We start from the raw sequence: 18,609 nt of genomic DNA on the forward strand, positions 1-18,609 counted from the left end.
AGTCCTTGTGGAGACAAAGTCCCGCCTTCACATTGAGGGTATCCTCCATTGTGTTGCATAGCACTACCACTGTGCTATATGGGATAGATTTACAACAGACCTAGCAACTCAAGACACGGCATAGATGAGATGCTGTGGGTTGTCAGCAGCAGCAGAATTGTACTCCTCCACAATCTGTAACTTCATGGCCTGGCATGCCCTGCCCCACTTTACCATGACCACCAAGCTAGGGGATCAACCCTGGTTCAATAAAGAGTGCAGGAGGGCATGCCAGGAGCAGGCATACTTAAAAATGAGCTGTCAACCTGGTGAAACGCCAACACAGGATTACTTTTATGCCAAACAGCAAAAGCAGCAAGTGATAGACAGAGCTAAACAATTCCACAACCAACAGATCAGATCAAACTTCCGTAGTCCTACCACATGCATTCGTGAATGGTAATGGACAGTTCAAGAACTCATTGGAGGAGGAGACTACACGAATATCCCCAACCTCAATGATGGGGGAGCCCAGCATATCAGTGCAAAAGATGTCAAGAAATAATATCAAGAAATGGCTGAAGGCATTGGATACTGCAATGGCTATGGGCCCTGACAATATTCTGACAATAGTATTGAAAACTTGTGCTCCAGAACTTGCTGCATCTGTAGCCAAGCTGTTCCAGTACAGCTACAACACTGGTATCTACTTGGCAATGTGGAAATCTGCCCTGGTATGTCCTGTACACAAAGCAGGATGAATCCAACCTGGCCAATTCCTGCCTCATCAGTCTGCTCTCCATCAGTAAAGTAATGGAAAGGGTCATCAACAGTGCTGTCAAGTGACATTGCTTAGCAATAACCTGGTCACTGACGCTCCGTTTGGTTCTGCCAAGGCCATTCAGCTCCTGACCTCATTACAGCCTTGAGCTGAACTGTGAGACGAGAGTGACTGCCCTTGACATCAAGGCAGCATTTGACTGTGTGTGCGCGTGTGTGCGTACAAGACCAGGTCAGAGGCTAGGAATCCTGTAGCAAGTAAGTCGCCACCTGACTCCCCAAAACCTGGCCACCACCTACAAGACACAAGTCAGGAGTGTGATGGAATACACTCCACTTGCCTGGATGAGTGCAGCTCCCACAACACTCGAAGCTTGACAACATGCAGGACAAGGCCCACTTGATTGGCACCACATCCTCAAACATTCCCTCTCTCCACCACCGATGCACACACCACCACTTGGAAGTTCCCCTCCAAACTACACACCATTCTGATTTGGAACTATATCACTGTTCCTTCACTGTCGCTGGGTATTAGCACAATAGAGAGGGATGACCCAAATTTAGGAAATCAGGATGTAGAAGCAGTTTGGGTGGTGATGAGAAATGTTAAAGGTGAGAAGTCAATTTTGGGAGTGATGTACAGGTCCCCTAACAGGACAGGTTATAAAGGAAGAAATAATAGGAGCTTGTCAGATAGGCATGGTGATAATCATGGGGGATTTTAATCTACATATAGACTGGAAAAAACAGATGGGCAAAGGTAGCCTAGATGATGAATTCATTGAATGTTTTCAGGTTATTCTTAGAACAGCACATTCTGGTGCCAACCAGGGAGCAGACTATACTTGACCTGGTATTGTGTAACGGGATAGGTTTAATTGATGACCTCAGAGTGAAGGCACCACTAGGTATCAACGATCGTAATATGATTGACTTTTACATTCAGTTTGTGAAAGAGAAGAGTGGGTCTAGGAGTATGTTAAAGTTAAATAAGAGCAATTATGAGGGCATGAAAGCAGAGCTAGCTAAAGTGTACTGGCAAATTGGGTTAACGGGTTGGTCGATAGAGATGCAGTGGCGGATATTTCAGAACACAGAATAGAGAAGTTCTGATGAGAGAGAAATTCAAGGGGAGGACCCACCACCTGTGGTAATTAAAAATGTTAATGTCAAACTTGAAGAAAAAGCATATAAATTGTGCAAAGATGGGTGGCAGGTCAGAAGATTGGACAGAGTGTAAAGAACAGCAAAGAATGACAAAGATTAATGAGGGAAAAATTAAAGTACGAGAGATTGATACTTGGAATGAGTGAGTTGTCTTATGAAGATAGGTGGATAGGCTGAGCTTGTTTCCACTGGATTTTATAAGAGTGAGGGTATGACTTAATTGAAGTGTATAAGATCCTGAACTGTCTTGACAAGATGGATTGGGAAAGGATGTTTCCTCTTGAGTGAGCCCAGATCTAGGGGTCACCCTTTTAGGACAGGGAGGAGGAGAAATTTTGAGGGTTGAGAGAATTTGGAATTCTGTGCCTCGGAAAGCAATGGAAGTGGGGTCGTTGAATATTTTTAAGACAAAGATAGATAACGTTTGATTCCCTTGCCTAATAAGAATTTATCGGGGAGATGGGAATGTGGAATTCGAAACACAAACAGATCAACCATGATCTTATTCAATGACGGGCTTGCGGGGCCAAATGACCTACTTCTGCTAATTTGTATTTTAGAAAGATAGCTAGAAATATCAAAACAAATAATTTTCTGTAGATTTTTTTAAAAGGGAAGAGTTAACAAAGTGGGTGTTAGTCCTATGGAAAGTGAGGCTGGAATTAATGGAAAATAAGGAGATGGCAGATGAATTTTGCATCAGTCTTCAGTGTAGACCATACAAGCAACACCCCAGAAATAGTTGTAAATCAGGAAATGGAAGTGAGGGAGGTACGCCAGAAAATTACCATCACCAGGGAAGTGGTACTGAGCAAATTGTTGGAGCTGTGGGCTGAGAAGTCCCCAAACCTCATCCTCATGTCTTAAAAGAAGTGGCTAGGCAGATAGTTGATGCGTTGATTTTAGTTTTCCAAAATTCCCTAGATACAGAGAAGGCTCCATTAGGTTGGAAAACAGTGAATGTAACTCCATTTTCAAAAAAGGAGACAAAGCAGGAAATTACTAGTCAGTTAGCCTAACATCTGTCATAGGGAAAATGTTTGAAGCTATTATTAAAGACGTTATAAAAGGGCACTAATGGCATACTCTTCCTCATTCTTATGTTCATATAAGGTCAGAAGTGGAAATTATTGAACAGTGTTCAGTGCCATTCATGACCCCTTGTACTGAGACAGGCTATTTCCATATGCAGTGAGACTTGGGCACAATTCAGACTTGGGCTGATAAGTGGCAAGCAACATTCATGCCAGCCAATCACCCATCTCCAACAAGAGAATCTAACCATTTTCGTTTGACGTTAAATGATACTATCATCTCTGAATTCCCCCGCCACTAACACCTTGGAGTTACTATTGACCAGTAATTTAACTGAACCAGCCATATAAAATCTGTGGATACAAAAGGCGTTCAGAGGCTGGGACTTAGCTCTTTTTCAAGGCCCAATTCAGGAGTTTTGTTAAATGCTCTCCACTTGCCTGAATGAACGCAGCTCCAACAACACATGAAGCAGTCTGGGAAGAGTGTCCTACATTAAGCATCGCGGTGAAGCAGCCCAGGAAGAACGTCCTGCAGTCAGCATAGCGGTGAAGCAGCCAGGGAAGAGTATCCTGTAGTCAGCATTGAGATGAAGAAGCCGAGGAAGTGTCCTGCAGTCAGATCTTGTTGAAAATAACAAGTGACATCACAAGACAGCACGAGAGAGCGACGGAGAGATCAGAATCAGCGCGAGTGTGGGGAAGTTTCAAAAAGTGATGTCAGTACCAAGGTGGGAAGCTGATTGAGTAGTGGGTGAGTGCTTTTCTCCAGTTTTTTTCTCCAGTTTGAAATAGATTATGCTAAGGATGGGTAAGAGTTCTAGTTTTTATTTAAAGTACATAGACGCTCCTTGTGCTTTGACTGACCTCGTGTGCAGGAAGTGCCACCAGCTGCAGCTACTTAAGCTCCGAGTTTCAGAGCTTGAGCGACAGCTGGAGGCACTGAGATGCATCCGCGAGGCTGAGAGTTTCATGGATAGCATGTTTTTAGACGCCGTCACCCCACAGCTTACAGAAGTGCAGACAGAGGGAATGGGTGTCCATCAGTCAGAAGAAAGGTGTCAGGCAGGTATTCAGGAAATCCCCAGGGTGCATCTCACTCTAGAACAGTTTTTCTGTGGTGGAAAACGGTGAGAGTGATGGTTCCTCTGGGGAGTGCAGCCACGCTCATGGCACTGAGCAGCTCAGCTGCACGGGAGGGAGGAAAAAGATGGGAAGAGCAATAGTGGTAGGAGACTCAATACTAATGGGAACAGACAGGTGTTTCTGTGGCCGTAGATGTGTCTCCAGGATGGTATGTTGCCTCCCTGGTGCTAGGGTCAAGGATGTCACTGAACAGCTGCAGCGCATTCTAAAGGGGGAGGGCAAACAGATCGTTGTACATATTGGTACCAACAACATAGGTAGAAAGGGGGATGAGGCCCTGCAAGCAGAATTTATGGAGCTAGGAAGCAGATTAAAAAAACAGGACCTCAAAGGTAGTAATCTCTGGATTACTTCTGGCCACATGCAAATGAGTATAGAAATAGGAGGTTACTCCAGACGAATGCATGACTGGAGAGATGGTGGGGGAGCTTTAGATTTCTGGGCCATTGGGACCATTGCTGGGGCTGATGAGACCTGTACAAGGCAGATGGGTTGCACCTGAACCGGAATGTGACCAACATCCTTGCGGCGAGGTTTGCTAGTGCTGTTGGGGATGGGATCCTGAGAGGAGGTTCAGCGGGGGAGATGCACAGCCAAAATTAGAAGAGAGAGCAAGTGACTCTCGAAGGCATAGAAATTATAGGCCAGTTAAGGCACAAGGGAGTTTGGCAAGGTTGTATGGTATTTATTTTGATGCAAGGAGTCTGACGAATAAGGCAGATGAGTTGAGGGCACAAATTTAACACATGAAAGTATGATGTTGTTGATGTCACAGGGACATGGTTGAGAGAGAGATTGGCAGGATTGGTAGCTCAATATTCCAGGATTATAGGGTCTTCAGGCGAGACAGGGAAGGAGGTAAAAGAGGAGGGGGTATCGCAATATGGATCAAGGAATCAATTACAGCAGTAAGGAGGGATGATATCTTAGAAGGCTCCTCAAATGAAACCATATTGTTAGAACTGAAAAACAAAAAAAGGAGCAATCATATTGCTGGGAGTGTAGTATAGGCCCTCAAACAGTCAGAAAAATAGAAGAGCAGATATGTAGGCAAATTTCAGAGAAGTGTAAAAATAATAGGGTAATAAAAGTGGGGGATTTCAACTTCTCTAACATTAACTTGGTTTGTCATAGTGTGATAGGTTTAGAGGGAGTGGAATTCTTAAAATGCATCCAGGAGAGCTTTTTGAACCAGTACGTAGAACGTCTGACAAGAGAGGGAGCGGTCCTGGACTTAATTTTAGGGAATGAAGCCGGGCAAGTGGTAGAGGTATCAGTGGGGGAGCATTTTGCAGATAGTGATCATAACTCCATTAGATTCAAAGTTATTATGGAAAAAGACAAGGATGGGCCAGAAATCAGAGTTCTAAATTGGGGGAAGGTCGATTTTAATAAGATCAGATATGATTTGGCCAGAGTGGACTGGGAGCTGCTACTTTTAGGTAAATCTGTGTCAGCAATGGGACTCACTCAAGAAGGAAATAGGGAGAGTACAGGGCCAACATATTCCAGTAAAAGCAAAGGGTGGGACCAACAAATCCAAGGAACCCTGGATGTTGAGGGATATACAGGATTGGATAAAGAGAAAAGAGGAGGCTTATGGCAGATACTGAGGGCTCAAAACAGCAGAAGCCCTAAAGGAGTGTAGAATGTGTAGGGGAGAACTTAAAAAAGGAAATTAGGAGAGCAAAAAGGGGGCATGAGAAAACACTGGCAGGTAAAATAAAGGAAAATCCGAAGTTATTTTACAAGTACATTAAGAGTAAGAGGATAACTAGGGAAAGAGTAGGGCCCATTAAGGACCATAGTTGTAATTTGTGTGTGGAGCCGGAAGACACAGGTAGGGTTCTAAATGAATACTTTATGTCGGTGTTCACAAATGAAAGGGACGGCGTGCATATGGAAATTAGGCAGAAGGACTGTGATATTTTTTTAATTAGCATAGAAAGGGCGGAGGTTCTGAGTGGTCTGGCAGGCTTAGAAGTAGATAAATCTCCAGGCCTGGATGAAATGTATTCCAGGCTGTTGAGTGAGGCAAGGGAGAAGATAGCATGGGCGCTGGCAATAATTTTCAATACCTCTCTGGCCACAAGAGAGGTACCAGAGGACTAGAGGACAACCAATGTGGTACTGTTATTCAAGAAAGGAAGAAGGGATAAACCAGGGAATTACAGGCCAATCAGCCTAACCTCAGTGGTGGGGGAAACTATTGGAAGCAATTCTGAGGGACAGAATTAAACTACACTTGGAGAGGCAGGGATTAACCAAGGACAGTCAGCATGGCTTTAAGGGGAGGTCATGTCTGAGCAATTTGATTGAATTTTTCGAAGAAGTGACTAGGTGTCTAGATGAGGGCAACGCATTTGATGTAGTCTACTTGGACTTCAGCAAGGCTTTTGATAAGGTCCCCCATGGGAGACTGATAACGAAGGTAAGAGCCCATGGGATCCAAGGCAGTTTGGCAAATTGGATCCAGAATTGGTTGGGTGGCAGGAAGCAAAGGGCAATGGTCAAGAGGTGTTTTTGTGACTGGATGCCTGTGTCCAGTGGGGTTCCAAAGGGATCGGTGCTGGGTCCCTTGCTGTTTGTGGTGTATATGTATATGATTTAGACTTGAATATAGGAGGGTTGTTCGGTAAGTTCGCGGCTGACGCGAGAATTGGTGGGGTGGTAAATAGTGAGGAGGTTAGCCTTGGATTACAGGAGGATATAGACTGGCTGGTCGGATGGGCTGATCAGTGGCAAATGGAATTTAATCCGGATAAGTGTGAGGTGATGCACTTGGGCAGGACAAACAAGGCACGGGAATACACAATGAATGGAAGGACCCTGGAAAGTACTGAGGATCAAAGGGACCTTGCTGTGCATGTCCACCGGTCCCTTCAGGTAATGGGACAGGTAGATAAGGTAAGTAAGAAGACATATGGGATACTTGCCTTTATTAGCCAAGGCGTAGAATATAAGAGCAGGTAGGTTATGCTGGAACTGTATAAAACGCTGGTTCGGCCACAGCTAGAGCATTGCGTGCAGTTCTGGAATCCGCATTCTAGGAAGGATGTGATTGCACTAGAGAGAGTGCAGAGAAGATTTACCAGGATGTTGCCTGGGCTGGAGAGTTTTAGTTATGAGGAGAGATTGGATAGACTGGGGTTATTTTCGTATTGAGGGGTGTACATGATTGAGATGTACAAAATTGAGGGACAGTGATAGGGTAGACAGGAAGGAACTTTTTCCCTTGGTGCTGGGATCAATAACCAGGGGGCATAGATTTAAGATAAGAGGCAAGGGGTTTAGAGGGGATGTGAGGAAGAATTTTTTCACCCAGAGTGGGGTGAGAATCTTGAACTCGCTGCCTGAAAGGGTGGTAGAGACAGAAACCCTCATAACATTTAAGAAGTATTTGGATGTGCACTTGCGATGCCATGGCATACAAGGCTATGGGCCGAGTGCTGGAAAATGGGATTAGAATAGTTAGGTACTTGTTTGACCGGCACAGACTCAATGGGCCGAAGGGCCTTTTTCTGTGTTGTAGACCTCTATGACTCTATAACACTCAAGGCTTCAAACTGAGACAAAGCAGCACCACGTTAAAGATGCGCTGCAGCAACCTACTTAGCCTCCTTTGGCACTTTCCAAACCCGCAGTCTCTATCATGTAGAAGAACAAGGCCAGTAGACGCATGGGGGACCACTACCTGCAAGTTTCCCTTCCAGCCTCATGTCATCCTGACTTGAATCTACTGTCCTTTACTGTCACAAGGTCAAAATCCCAGTTCTCCCTTCCTAACAGCACTCTGGGTTTATCTACACTACATGGACTGCACCACCACCTTGAGGGCAATTGGGGCTGGGTAACAAACATTCACATTCCAGGAAGAATTTTTTAAGAGTTCATTGGCTGATTATTTTTAAAATAAAAATTGACACTCTTCATTTGGATTGTTTTTACCATGATTCTTAATCAGGACCAGATGGAATGAATTTTAAGAGTTTGATTTTCTGTTTGACAGTAATTGGTGTCAGTGAGTCATTGGTTAACTGAGCATAAATCTCTGAAGCACATTCTCTCTTTACCATTCGAGGTAGAATGGTATCAACCAGTTATTGCTTTAATGAGTATTTACCATTCCAATTGCCACCTATTGCTAGAAATAGGAAAAGGTTAAGGTGGTTTAACAGTACTTGAAAGTTGAAACCCCAGTAGGAAGGCACATGTACATTTACCCCAGGTTGGTGGAGTTTTCAGTTTTTGTGTGGAATACTGGTTCCAACTCCAGTGCACCTGACCTTTGCCATTTTTATCCCTCTCCTGGTTTATTAGTGCAATGTAATTTAAGCCTAAAACTAACATATTAAGAGTGGATTGTATACTTTTGCCTAACATTCCACCAGTGCTTCTGATCCATGCCTTTGTCATCTCAACAGTTGACCTTGTCACTCTGCTTCACTGCTTGTAGTTTTTCTGAGGTCTGTTGTGCACATCCACCCTTTCTGCTCATGCTAAACTCTACTTTGTTTGAGGTCTATTTCAGGAATAACTTCAAAATCTGAATACATGTTCAATAAGCATATACACACTGTAGGTTTGCACACTGAACTGGTGGGCATGCTTATGGGTCCTGATCATTGTGACTGTGTATCTTTTGATTTTGGAGGACTGAGCAACCTGATTTTAGGCTTCATTCTCTCATTCAAGGCTTTCTCTTAAACCATCACTAAAGTGGGAAGTTTAATGCCATGCATAGTGTGAATGGATGGTGTTGCAGTAGTTAATCTGTGACACAACCGCCTAAACCATCGGTGTTCTTAGGTTTTAAAGGTTTAGCTGAACCATTAGTCCTTTGTTAAAACCAAGTAAGTTTCACAAGCTGAGTATGTATTTTTTACCTAAGGCAAAAGATTAATGTAACTCTGCTTGGCTCAAGGTTTAGGAGAAAAATATCTTACTTCCCTCTCCTGTCCATGGTCGACCTCCAAATCAGCAGCCTGTAATGCAATTCATATTTGAAGATGCTGTGCTTAATTAATTGGCTTTGCAATTTAGAGGTTTTGTTTTCTGTGGCCTATCAACTGAATAAAATATAAATAATGGCCTGGATTTTCACCACATGACTGCGGCAGTTCATGAAGGCAGCTCACCACACCTTCTCAAGAGTAATGAGGGATGGACAACAGTTGCTAGCCTTGCCAGCAATGCACCCTTCCCATGAATGAATAGAAAAAAACTATGAAGGCATGTTAAGTAAAAATTTTTATCATAGAATTGAGAATTTGACATTCCACAAATATATAAAATTAGTTTTGGGGCCAGAGAGCTTGAGGTACTTTTGACTTCGTACCTATTTAAAAACCCATTTACATTTCATATCAAGGTGTAACTTTTTTCCCCCAAGGATTTTAGGAGTGCAAATAGTGTGAACAGTAGAAATGTCAAAACATTGATTTCCACCTTCAAGGACTTCAGGGCATCCTGAAGGAGTAGGAAATCATTGACAACAACTTTGGTTTTCTGCATTTAACTGCACATATCCAGTTGCCAAAAAGTGCTGTCATTTTCGCAGTATGCTGACCATTTTGCTGTCATTTGAACTACAAAATCAAGGTCCACATGTGTTGCACAGTGTGCGCACATTATTTGTATTCCAGACTGCCAGTGTCCAATGCTGCAAGTAGCAAAGCTTCCATTAACTGAAGCTAGCTTGTTTCTATTATGCCTTAATGAAACTGTTTTGATCGTGATGAAATTTTAACTGCAGTTGAATTACTGTAATCAACAGTCCTGTGTATGAAAAAAGTGCAACACTGTTTACGGTGCCAGCTTCCTCCCAGTTTGGAAATTAGGTTTCAGACTTTTTGATGTGAGGCTGTACTAGTTTAAATGCAAATTAAGCTGTTACATAAGTGAATAGATATTAAATCCCTAGTATGCTTGCAATGCATGAGTGCATGACTTTTTACTCTTTCTTTAGTGCTTCTCAGATATTAGAATTTTTAAGTCTCTTTTTATTCATCAAAATGTTTCTTTGTATTGGGTTGTCTTGATTTTTAGGTTAAGTGAATTTCATTCCTGGACTTGATCAGTTACGATGGTAGGAGAGCTAATTTTGGTATGCTGAAAAGTTGGCTTCAGTCAGCTCAGCTATCAATCTGCCTTAATGTTAGGTTTGCTTGGATTCAGCTAGGAGATGGGGTGATTAATTCAATTTTAAAATATGGTTGTGCTTTCTTTATTTCAATTTCAGTTTTTCATTATTTGTGGTTCTTTAGCTTGAAGTCAAAGCCCTAAATTTGCAATTCATATCATGGAATCAAAGTTACAACAGAAGTTATTTGGCTCATTAACATTGCATTAACACCTCCAAAGGCAAGTATCTGCTCTAGACCTTTTTATACGCTCCCTTTCAACTACTTAATCAAAATTTCTTTATTAAATGATGATGTGGACTTTGAGCTAATAGCCACAATATACATATAAACATTTCTTCCCCAACCCCGCCCCCTTCCCATTTAAGTGTGTTGTTAATAAACTCCGGATTATTAAAAAATTGTCAACCAGTGGACATTAGGAAAAGGTTCTAAGAACATTTCAAAACCTTTTTCAGAATTTTGAGCATTCCCTCTGACTCACTTGATTCTGGAGTTAAGGTGCCTAATTGTGTAAGCACTTTAGGCATTTCATTTAATTCATGTTGCATTGCATTGCAGTGCCAATGCAGTTGCCTTGTGTGTCTTCAATTTTGTGGCTAAAGTGGATTATGGAGTAGTTTGGTGGTTTAAATTGCATGTCACTGAGCTAAACAGTTCAGGAAGCTCCCAAGTTCAATTTTCCAATTTGCATGTAGCTAGCTGATATAAGCTACAGCAGTGGTAAAGGTATTGCTTTGGTTGTCAGGCCATGGAGGGGAAAATATCAGGCATTGCTCCTGATATTACCTGCTTGACCTGCATATATGTGCCAGTTGGTTGAACTTGGCATTAGGCTTACCTGTGATGCCCTCCATTATTCAGTTGTCTGGTGATGATGTGTAGGCTGACCTAGTAAGTTTGAGTCATTTGAGCAAGGTAAATGATGACCACTGCCCACATGGAACTACACCCCAGAATACACCACTTTCTGGGGAGGAAATCAAATCCGGTCGCTGAAGTTCAACTTAATTAACTATGTTTAGTGTGATTAACTCTTTTTTAACCTGACCTTATTTTGAATAAAGAACATTAAAATGAGAATGGTATAACTTGAGCAACTTGCATAAAGGAGGAGCTGAATTATGGTGTGACACTGCTGAATCAATGACATTACTTGAATCGAAACACTTCATTTCAATTTATTTTCAACATGTATGTCCATGGCTTTATAACACCTTCAAGCCATGACTAGATAACTATGCTGTGAAAAGTATCAGCTGTTTAATTTTGGGTAAAATATAATTGAAATTTATTTCTTTGCATTCTGTTTGATAACCCAGTAGCTTTACTGCAATCTCTTAATGATGAATAGGGAATTTTGCAAAATGTCAAAATGTTTATTATGTAATTTGCGCCACACTTGTATTTATATGGAGATAAGAGGTGGTAATGCAAGTGAGGTCCATGCCTGTTGGATGAAGTATGTTTAATTGCAAATTACAAAATGTTCTCTTTGTACGATGTGCCTGTTTTCTGATTGTGGTAAAGAGAGGAGCAACATTAGTTTTGGCCTCATAAGGTGGGGGGAGATTTAAAAGACGATCCTATGGCAGCAGAGTCTTGCTGCTAGTTATTTCTGCGAATCATATCTTCCCACCCATTCTGTATTGAGAAGCTGCCATGCAAAAATTTTACTTGTTGGGATCATTGATCCATAGGGTTGGCAACAATGACAAAAATGGAAATTTATTAAATTAAGGACTAAGACTGTGAAAGGCCATTTCATATATCTCAAGTTTAAAGTTTGTTCTCGCACCTTGCTCATTTTGATATTGAAAGGATTGTACCACACACTTAACATTTGTTCCTAATTGTTTGGACGTAATGCAGCAAATTAAAATGATCCTGTGGCATAGGTCCATTTGAATGACATGAGGTAATTTACATTTATGGTGAGAATTTTTATTTGTGCAAAACCAAAATTTACCAAGTGCAGTTGGCCAAATGCTCTTTTCAATTCTTTTGTGCCTTACACTTTGGTGCTACAATATCAGTTGCCATTTTGAACAGTGGATGCAAACGTTCCAATAGTGAATCAGACAAGTTTCTGCAGGAGGCTGATGTTGAGTACAAAAGGTGTGTGGGTTCTTGGGTCATTTACTGCCTATTCATTATTATCTCCCGGACTCTTGTCTTTGATTTGCCTTGGTCATAACAGTGTCCCAGCTTTATTTTTTTTCTTCAGGATCTTTTTTTGTTCCCCTCAAGAGATTACTTGCTGCTGGTGGGTGGGGTGGGGAACATTGGTCATGTGTTGACTAGTTGAAATATATCAAACAGACAGATGTGAAAGACCTGCAAGTCTTTTTCGAATGAGGCATTCGGGCATATCTTGTACTAATAACAGACAAATGAATGGGGCTGTGGGTATCAGACCTGTTTTTTTTTTCATTTTGTGGCTTGTTGGTTCCTGCAAATTATAGACATTACTTGTGGTGGTAGTTTCCAAATCACTGTGGTTTAAAGAAAACTAAAGCAGTGAACTGAACGAATCCAACCACACAACTACGAAAGATTTTTTTCAGGTATATTGGGCAGTAAATCTGAGCTTCTGTACAGGGAGCAAGTTGAAAAGTGCACAGCTATTTCTATTGCTACAGTAATATAATAGAACAGATTGGGCAAGTGGACCAACATTTAAACAAATGACTGTCTGTCAAGTACTTCATATGCTTTTTTTTTTGGCATATGCAAAATTTAGTTGCTTCTTCAGCAATCTTCACACCTTGCAAAGCCAGAGTAAATTTGGTACGAGATCAACTATATGAGGGAAAAGAGTGATAATCTAGGCGAGCATTTGTTTCTTTAGCATTACTATAGATCTGAAACTACTTATACTTGCAATTGAGAGGAAAAGTGGCGGAATTTATTTTTTTGCAAAAAGGGTCACTAACAGAGAACCAGTGGAGCAACTGTTTGCATATATTTCATGAAGTATCCTTGTCAATTTTTTTGTACAATTGAGTAATTTGTTTTCACAATGTTATTTTTCATGCACTGGAAACCAAATTTGAATATATAAATATTGGTGTTTTAAAGGGAAGTGTTCACTTTAATAGTAAAAACCCGTGTTTGCCTAGATAGCGTTCAGTTGTAATTTATTTTGACTGGTTGCAGTAGTTGTTCCTAAGGCTTCCATGTATGATTTGTGTAGTGTAGAGTAATGGGCATAACATTATCAGCTTGTATCTCATTTCTTAATATGTTTAGAGAATAGTTGGTGTTTGGAATGCAGCATATTGTTGATTTGTACCCATGCTTTTTGTTATCTGCATTGCCATTGCCTTCTGGTAAACATTGGGATTATCTGACTAGTTGGCAGGGCTGATTTGTATGTAATTTGGCCAAATATGGTGGTTTATCTTGTACCAGGATTGTTTGGTGAGATTCATATTTAGATGCTTTTCTGAGGTGGATGCTACAATAAAGGAGAGAGATTGGAAGCTTTTTTTCTGAAAACCAGCTCAAGTCATTCTGATGTATTTTTTCTGCATTTCTTTTTGGTTAAAGTTGAACATCATTCTTAAGTTACTATCAATCAGTGCATGTTGCAGAATTGAGGTGGGTGATACTTTGGACCAGTCAAACAAAATGCAACTTTCTGTGACAGTGAGGGCCAATAGTTTTGATTTCAGCATCAATTGATGCACGTGCCTCAAATAGGTGTAAGAGCCGCAAGTTTTAAAAGCTAACAAACATTGTATTTGCTTCCACGTATGGTTATTCACTTAAAAGGAATTTTTAAAAATATAATTTAAAGGGATATTTGAAGTTATTGGGCTCTGGGTTACATAAAGATTCAGCTATAATTTTCAAATCGCATACCATCTAAACAAAATTTGGCTTTGGCATTGAATGAAAACTTTTTGAAGATTAGCATATATGTTCTGAAACTTCACCACTTAATTTTGACTGAATCTAATATATGTTTTTCTTCCTTGGTGACAGATGAAGGTTGGCTGGAAGTAGTACAGTCCCTGATCAGAGTTATTCCTCTAGAAGATCCTTTAGGGCCAGCTGTCATTACTTTACTGCTTGATGAGTGTCCACTGCCAACCAAAGTAAGTGGTGTATTATTTCCAGACCAATGCTATTGTTTGTCCTTGCTTTTTAAAATAACTGACTCATTTTAATATTTTCAAGGTTGTATTTAAGAGAGTTTATAATTTCTAGTTAAAGATGGAATTATCAGGAATGTTTGAGCACTGCACTGCAAAGTTATCGACCAAGAGCAGGAGTAGCCTATGTGGCTCTTCTGGCCTGCTCTGCTGTTTGATACAATCTTGGCTTATCGTTTACCTCGACACCACTTTCCTGCCCACTCTCTATAATCCCTCGATTTCCTTTTGGACAAAAATTGATCTCTCTCAGCCTTGAATACATTCATTGGTTGCAGTATCCACAACCTTCTGAGAATCCTAAACATTGACAACCCTCTCAATGAAGAAAATTATCCTCATTGCTGTCTTAAATGATTGACCCCCTCCCCCACTTAACCAAAGGCTCTGCCCATGTTCCAGGTTCCCCAGGTGGGGGAAACGAGTGTCTACCCTGTTGAGCCCCTACAGAGTCTTCTATATTTCAATGAAATTACCTCTCTCTAAACTGTGGAGAGTATAGGCCCAATTTATTCAGGCTGTTATCATGGGACAACTCCCTCAACCCAGGGGCCAATCTACTGAACCTTCACTGTACCACCTCCCAAGTCCAATGTATCTTTCCTCAAATATGGAGACCAAAACTATGCACAGTGCTTCATGTGTGGTCTCAATAAAGCTTTATACATGCTTGGCATTTTCTCAATTGATAAGTTAAATCAATATTGAACCCTGTGATAAATATCTGGTTTATTGTTTCTAAAATATTATCATGCACCATGTTTAGTTCTGGGAAAATTACAGTGGAAAATGGATAAATGCAGTTAGAGCAGCTTGGAATCTATTATATTTAAAGGTTGGGGCCCCATTGCTTTGAGTCTAACAGCTACAAGGGTGAGATCATAAAACAGCAGGTGGGCTTACTTAACGGGAGATGTGGTGTCTACACTGCTGCAAAGAAGTGCAGCCCAGAGAGATGTTTTGTTTTGGGAGTTGGAGCTAAATTAGTTTAAAAGCATTTGGTGAACCCTGAACTGCTTTGCCGTCATGAAGATGTGTGGAACTTAACGTTGTCTGGTTTTATTTGTTTGTTGGGAGAGTGAGTGTTCGGCAGCAGGGGAAGAGGATACCGCAAGGGTGCTGTTTGCAGGATCCAGGCAGTTAGTGCTCAGAACATTGGCTTGGAAGCCATTTGATGCTGCTGAGAGTTGCACTTTTGACGTCGTGTGGTTTACAGCTCACAGAAGCCCACGGAGCTTTTAGCAGACTCCAGCCAGTTGGGGCTCATTAGTGCTAGGGACCTGAGAAGGTGGTGGAAAGTCATTGGTTCTGTGCCAGTCTATTGGGGCTCAAAGCCCCAGGAGCCACTTATAGCTTGGTGCAGCCAGGAGATTGAAGAAACCCTGGGGCAATGCCAGCTTAGTGAAGCTTGTGCTCTGTGAAGGGTTGGAAGTGTGCCAGTGATTAGACGTGAGAATGTAGCTCTGTGAATTCCGTAGATTGTAGTCTCAGGAGGAGGGATTGAACTATCGGGAGGTAAGCAGTTGTGGAGGTGGCAGCCGTCTGATTTGGAGCAGTTGTTGAGGAAATTCAGTGGCTAGATCTTCAAAGTTGAAATCGCTTCTGAGGGAAACAGTTTTAACGCAGTTGAGACTCATATTGGTCACTGATGCCTGGTGTGACTTTGATGGTTACTGATGTCTGGGTGGTATTGCTGAGAAATCTCTAGAATCTGTTTTGGTCTCATCTGCCTTTTAATGTGCAGTGGGGTGTGTTTGGCCATAGTTTGCCTGTTAATTGATATTTATGTCATGTTAATTCTGAATGTTAGAGTATAAGATAGATGTTGTAGATTGTTTTACTCCTTATAGAGTAAAGTTTGTTTTGTTTGCTTAAAACTGGAAGCTTGTGGCTTCGTTCAAGTGCCTGGGATTTCAAACTTTGTCTACTTTAAACAAAAAGTCACTGGCCCTTAACTGGATCATAACAATCCATAACAATTTCAAACTATTATATCATGATATGTAATATTGAATTAAATGGGCAACTTTTAAAATTGAAACAAATCTGTAAAGTTTCAAAAGCATCTCACCAAACACAATAGATGTAAAACATAAATAGATTGTTCATTTAACGCACCCAGCCCCTAGCGGGACCACTGAGGGAGCTCAATAGCAGATGGTTTGGGTGCTCTTTTGCAATTATAAACAAGGAGTTGGAAATGGGCTGTTCATGTGACCAATGCAAGCTCATGTAATTAAAAATTTTAAGAATATAAATCAACCTTTGACAACTAAATAAATGGACTCTTTTAAAAGTTTTTTTGTAAGATTGTTCTGTTGGGGTATGGATCAGTCGGTGATTGTTTTGATTTTCTATACTTGGATTTTTGTGGGCAGGGCGTTTGGGGGTGGGGGGGTGGAGTGGCAGTGCTCAAACAGACTGCACACCCCATGGAGGCAAAGTTCCCTGTATTATCATCTTCAGGATTTTTTTTAATATACTAAATGCAGTTAAATGCTGCAAATCTGTAAGTGACTTTGTAGTACAGTCGTACTTTTTAATATTGCATCAGTGATCATCGGTTACTTGAGTGCTTCAATGGAATTCAGTTCATTGGCTGTAAAATGGATGCTGCCTCAGGGATTGTGACTACCGGGAACCTTCAGGAAAGGATGAGCACAGGAACCTGCTGGTGCTTCACTGTAGCAAAATGGTCTGTGTGAACCTTGGGAAGAATCCTGTTCAGGGAAGCTACCATTTGCATTGTTAGTGACCCAAATTAAAAATGATGGACACAAATGTGTCTAGTCATTTCACCCCTTCCTTGGATTCACCTAGTTTTGTTGAAGGGTCATGAGGACTTGAAACGTCAACTCTTTTCTTCTCCGCCGATGCTGCCAGACCTGCTGAGTTTTTCCAGGTAATTCTGTTTTTGTTTTGGATTTCCAGCATCCGCAGTTTTTTGTTTTTTCTACAAATGTGTCTAGTGTTGGTTGGGGCAGATTAACTGAAAACCGAACAAAATCACAATCCTGTCGGTCCTAGGGAATCTTGGGACTAGCTAACTTGCTCTTGTGGCGAGCCTACATGGAGTTGACAGGCCAAGTGGTGGCCACTATGCTGTAAACATTCTAGATCCGAATGGGCCCCTGGCAGCCTGTAAATGGAAATGAATCTAAGTATCTGGTATATCATGGTGCAGTAGCCTCAGGCATGTTATGCAAGTTGTGTCCATTTTCTTAAAGTTGTGGAACAATGTATATAAATTTGGTAACTCTAATTGCAGAACCTTTCTCAACATAGCCTTTCAATTCTTGAAGATCACAACTATTTAACCAGAATAAATCCTATGAAAGATTAGTATTTTCCTGTCAGGCAAATTGATTTTATATGGTTCTAAGTGGGACATCTGCCTGTATAGTTCTGTTTATTTTCCCATCATGCACCATTCCTATGCTATTTTAAAAATCTGCTATTAAAATGTGCTAGTTAATACTGATGCTTTACTTTATCCTGTGCTTTCTAGTTCAGAGATGGAGCTCTTGTCCACCTGATATCTGCCTTGTGTTCGAGGTTAAACCAGTTTCCATAAGTAGGCAATGTCTTATAAGCAGTAGTCTCTTTCAATCTGTGCTGTTAGTTAACTCTGAATTTCAGCATGCTTTGGGATTACCCACTCTGCATTCACCTTAAGTATAAAAATACCACAGGTAGATTACTACCTACAAGTTAAATATATTTGTCAAAATGAAAACTCTACACAAAAGCAGAAAAGTGGACACTAGTAATCAAACTATATACCCCATCTGGTCTGATCTAAGAGTGGACAGTGGGTATAATCTTTGTAATTTAAAATTCGTATTTTTCAGACAATTAGCCCTGCTTTGAATGTGACTTGTATTTGAGGGAATTGATAACTGGTGATAAAACCAAGAGTAGCAAAGTTTCCGTGGAATTTAATGCTGTGTTTTAATGTAGCAAATTGATTTTGATTAACAATTGATTGAGTAATAAATGTGAAAATACACTAACTGGTTTTGTAATTTATTTTTTAAGGATGCATTACAGAAGCTGTCAGAAATGTTGAATTTAAGTGCATCTCTAGCAAAGCAAGATGCTTGCAATCCAGCTAAGCACCGCAACACTACTGCAGTACTGGGATGCCTGGCTGAAAAGCTAGCAGGTACGGCAACCAGTTTTTTAGCCCAGGTTTCT

The 18,609-nt window shown here is 41.1% G+C and overlaps 1 protein-coding gene across 2 annotated transcripts in view; it reads left to right on the top strand.

Moving 5' to 3' along the window:
- rspry1 (ring finger and SPRY domain containing 1) overlaps positions 1–18,609 on the top strand; it is a 74,553-nt gene that overhangs the window by 17,529 nt on the left and 38,415 nt on the right. For both annotated transcript variants that reach the window (XM_041192111.1, XM_041192112.1), the window contains exons 3-4: positions 14,243–14,355; positions 18,451–18,577. In XM_041192111.1, the coding sequence (XP_041048045.1) occupies positions 14,243–14,355; positions 18,451–18,577 (240 nt within the window). The remainder of the gene's footprint in view (positions 1–14,242; positions 14,356–18,450; positions 18,578–18,609) is intronic.

The sequence above is a fragment of the Carcharodon carcharias genome, chromosome 7, assembly GCF_017639515.1.
Source record: "Carcharodon carcharias isolate sCarCar2 chromosome 7, sCarCar2.pri, whole genome shotgun sequence".
Lineage (NCBI taxonomy): Eukaryota > Metazoa > Chordata > Chondrichthyes > Lamniformes > Lamnidae > Carcharodon > Carcharodon carcharias.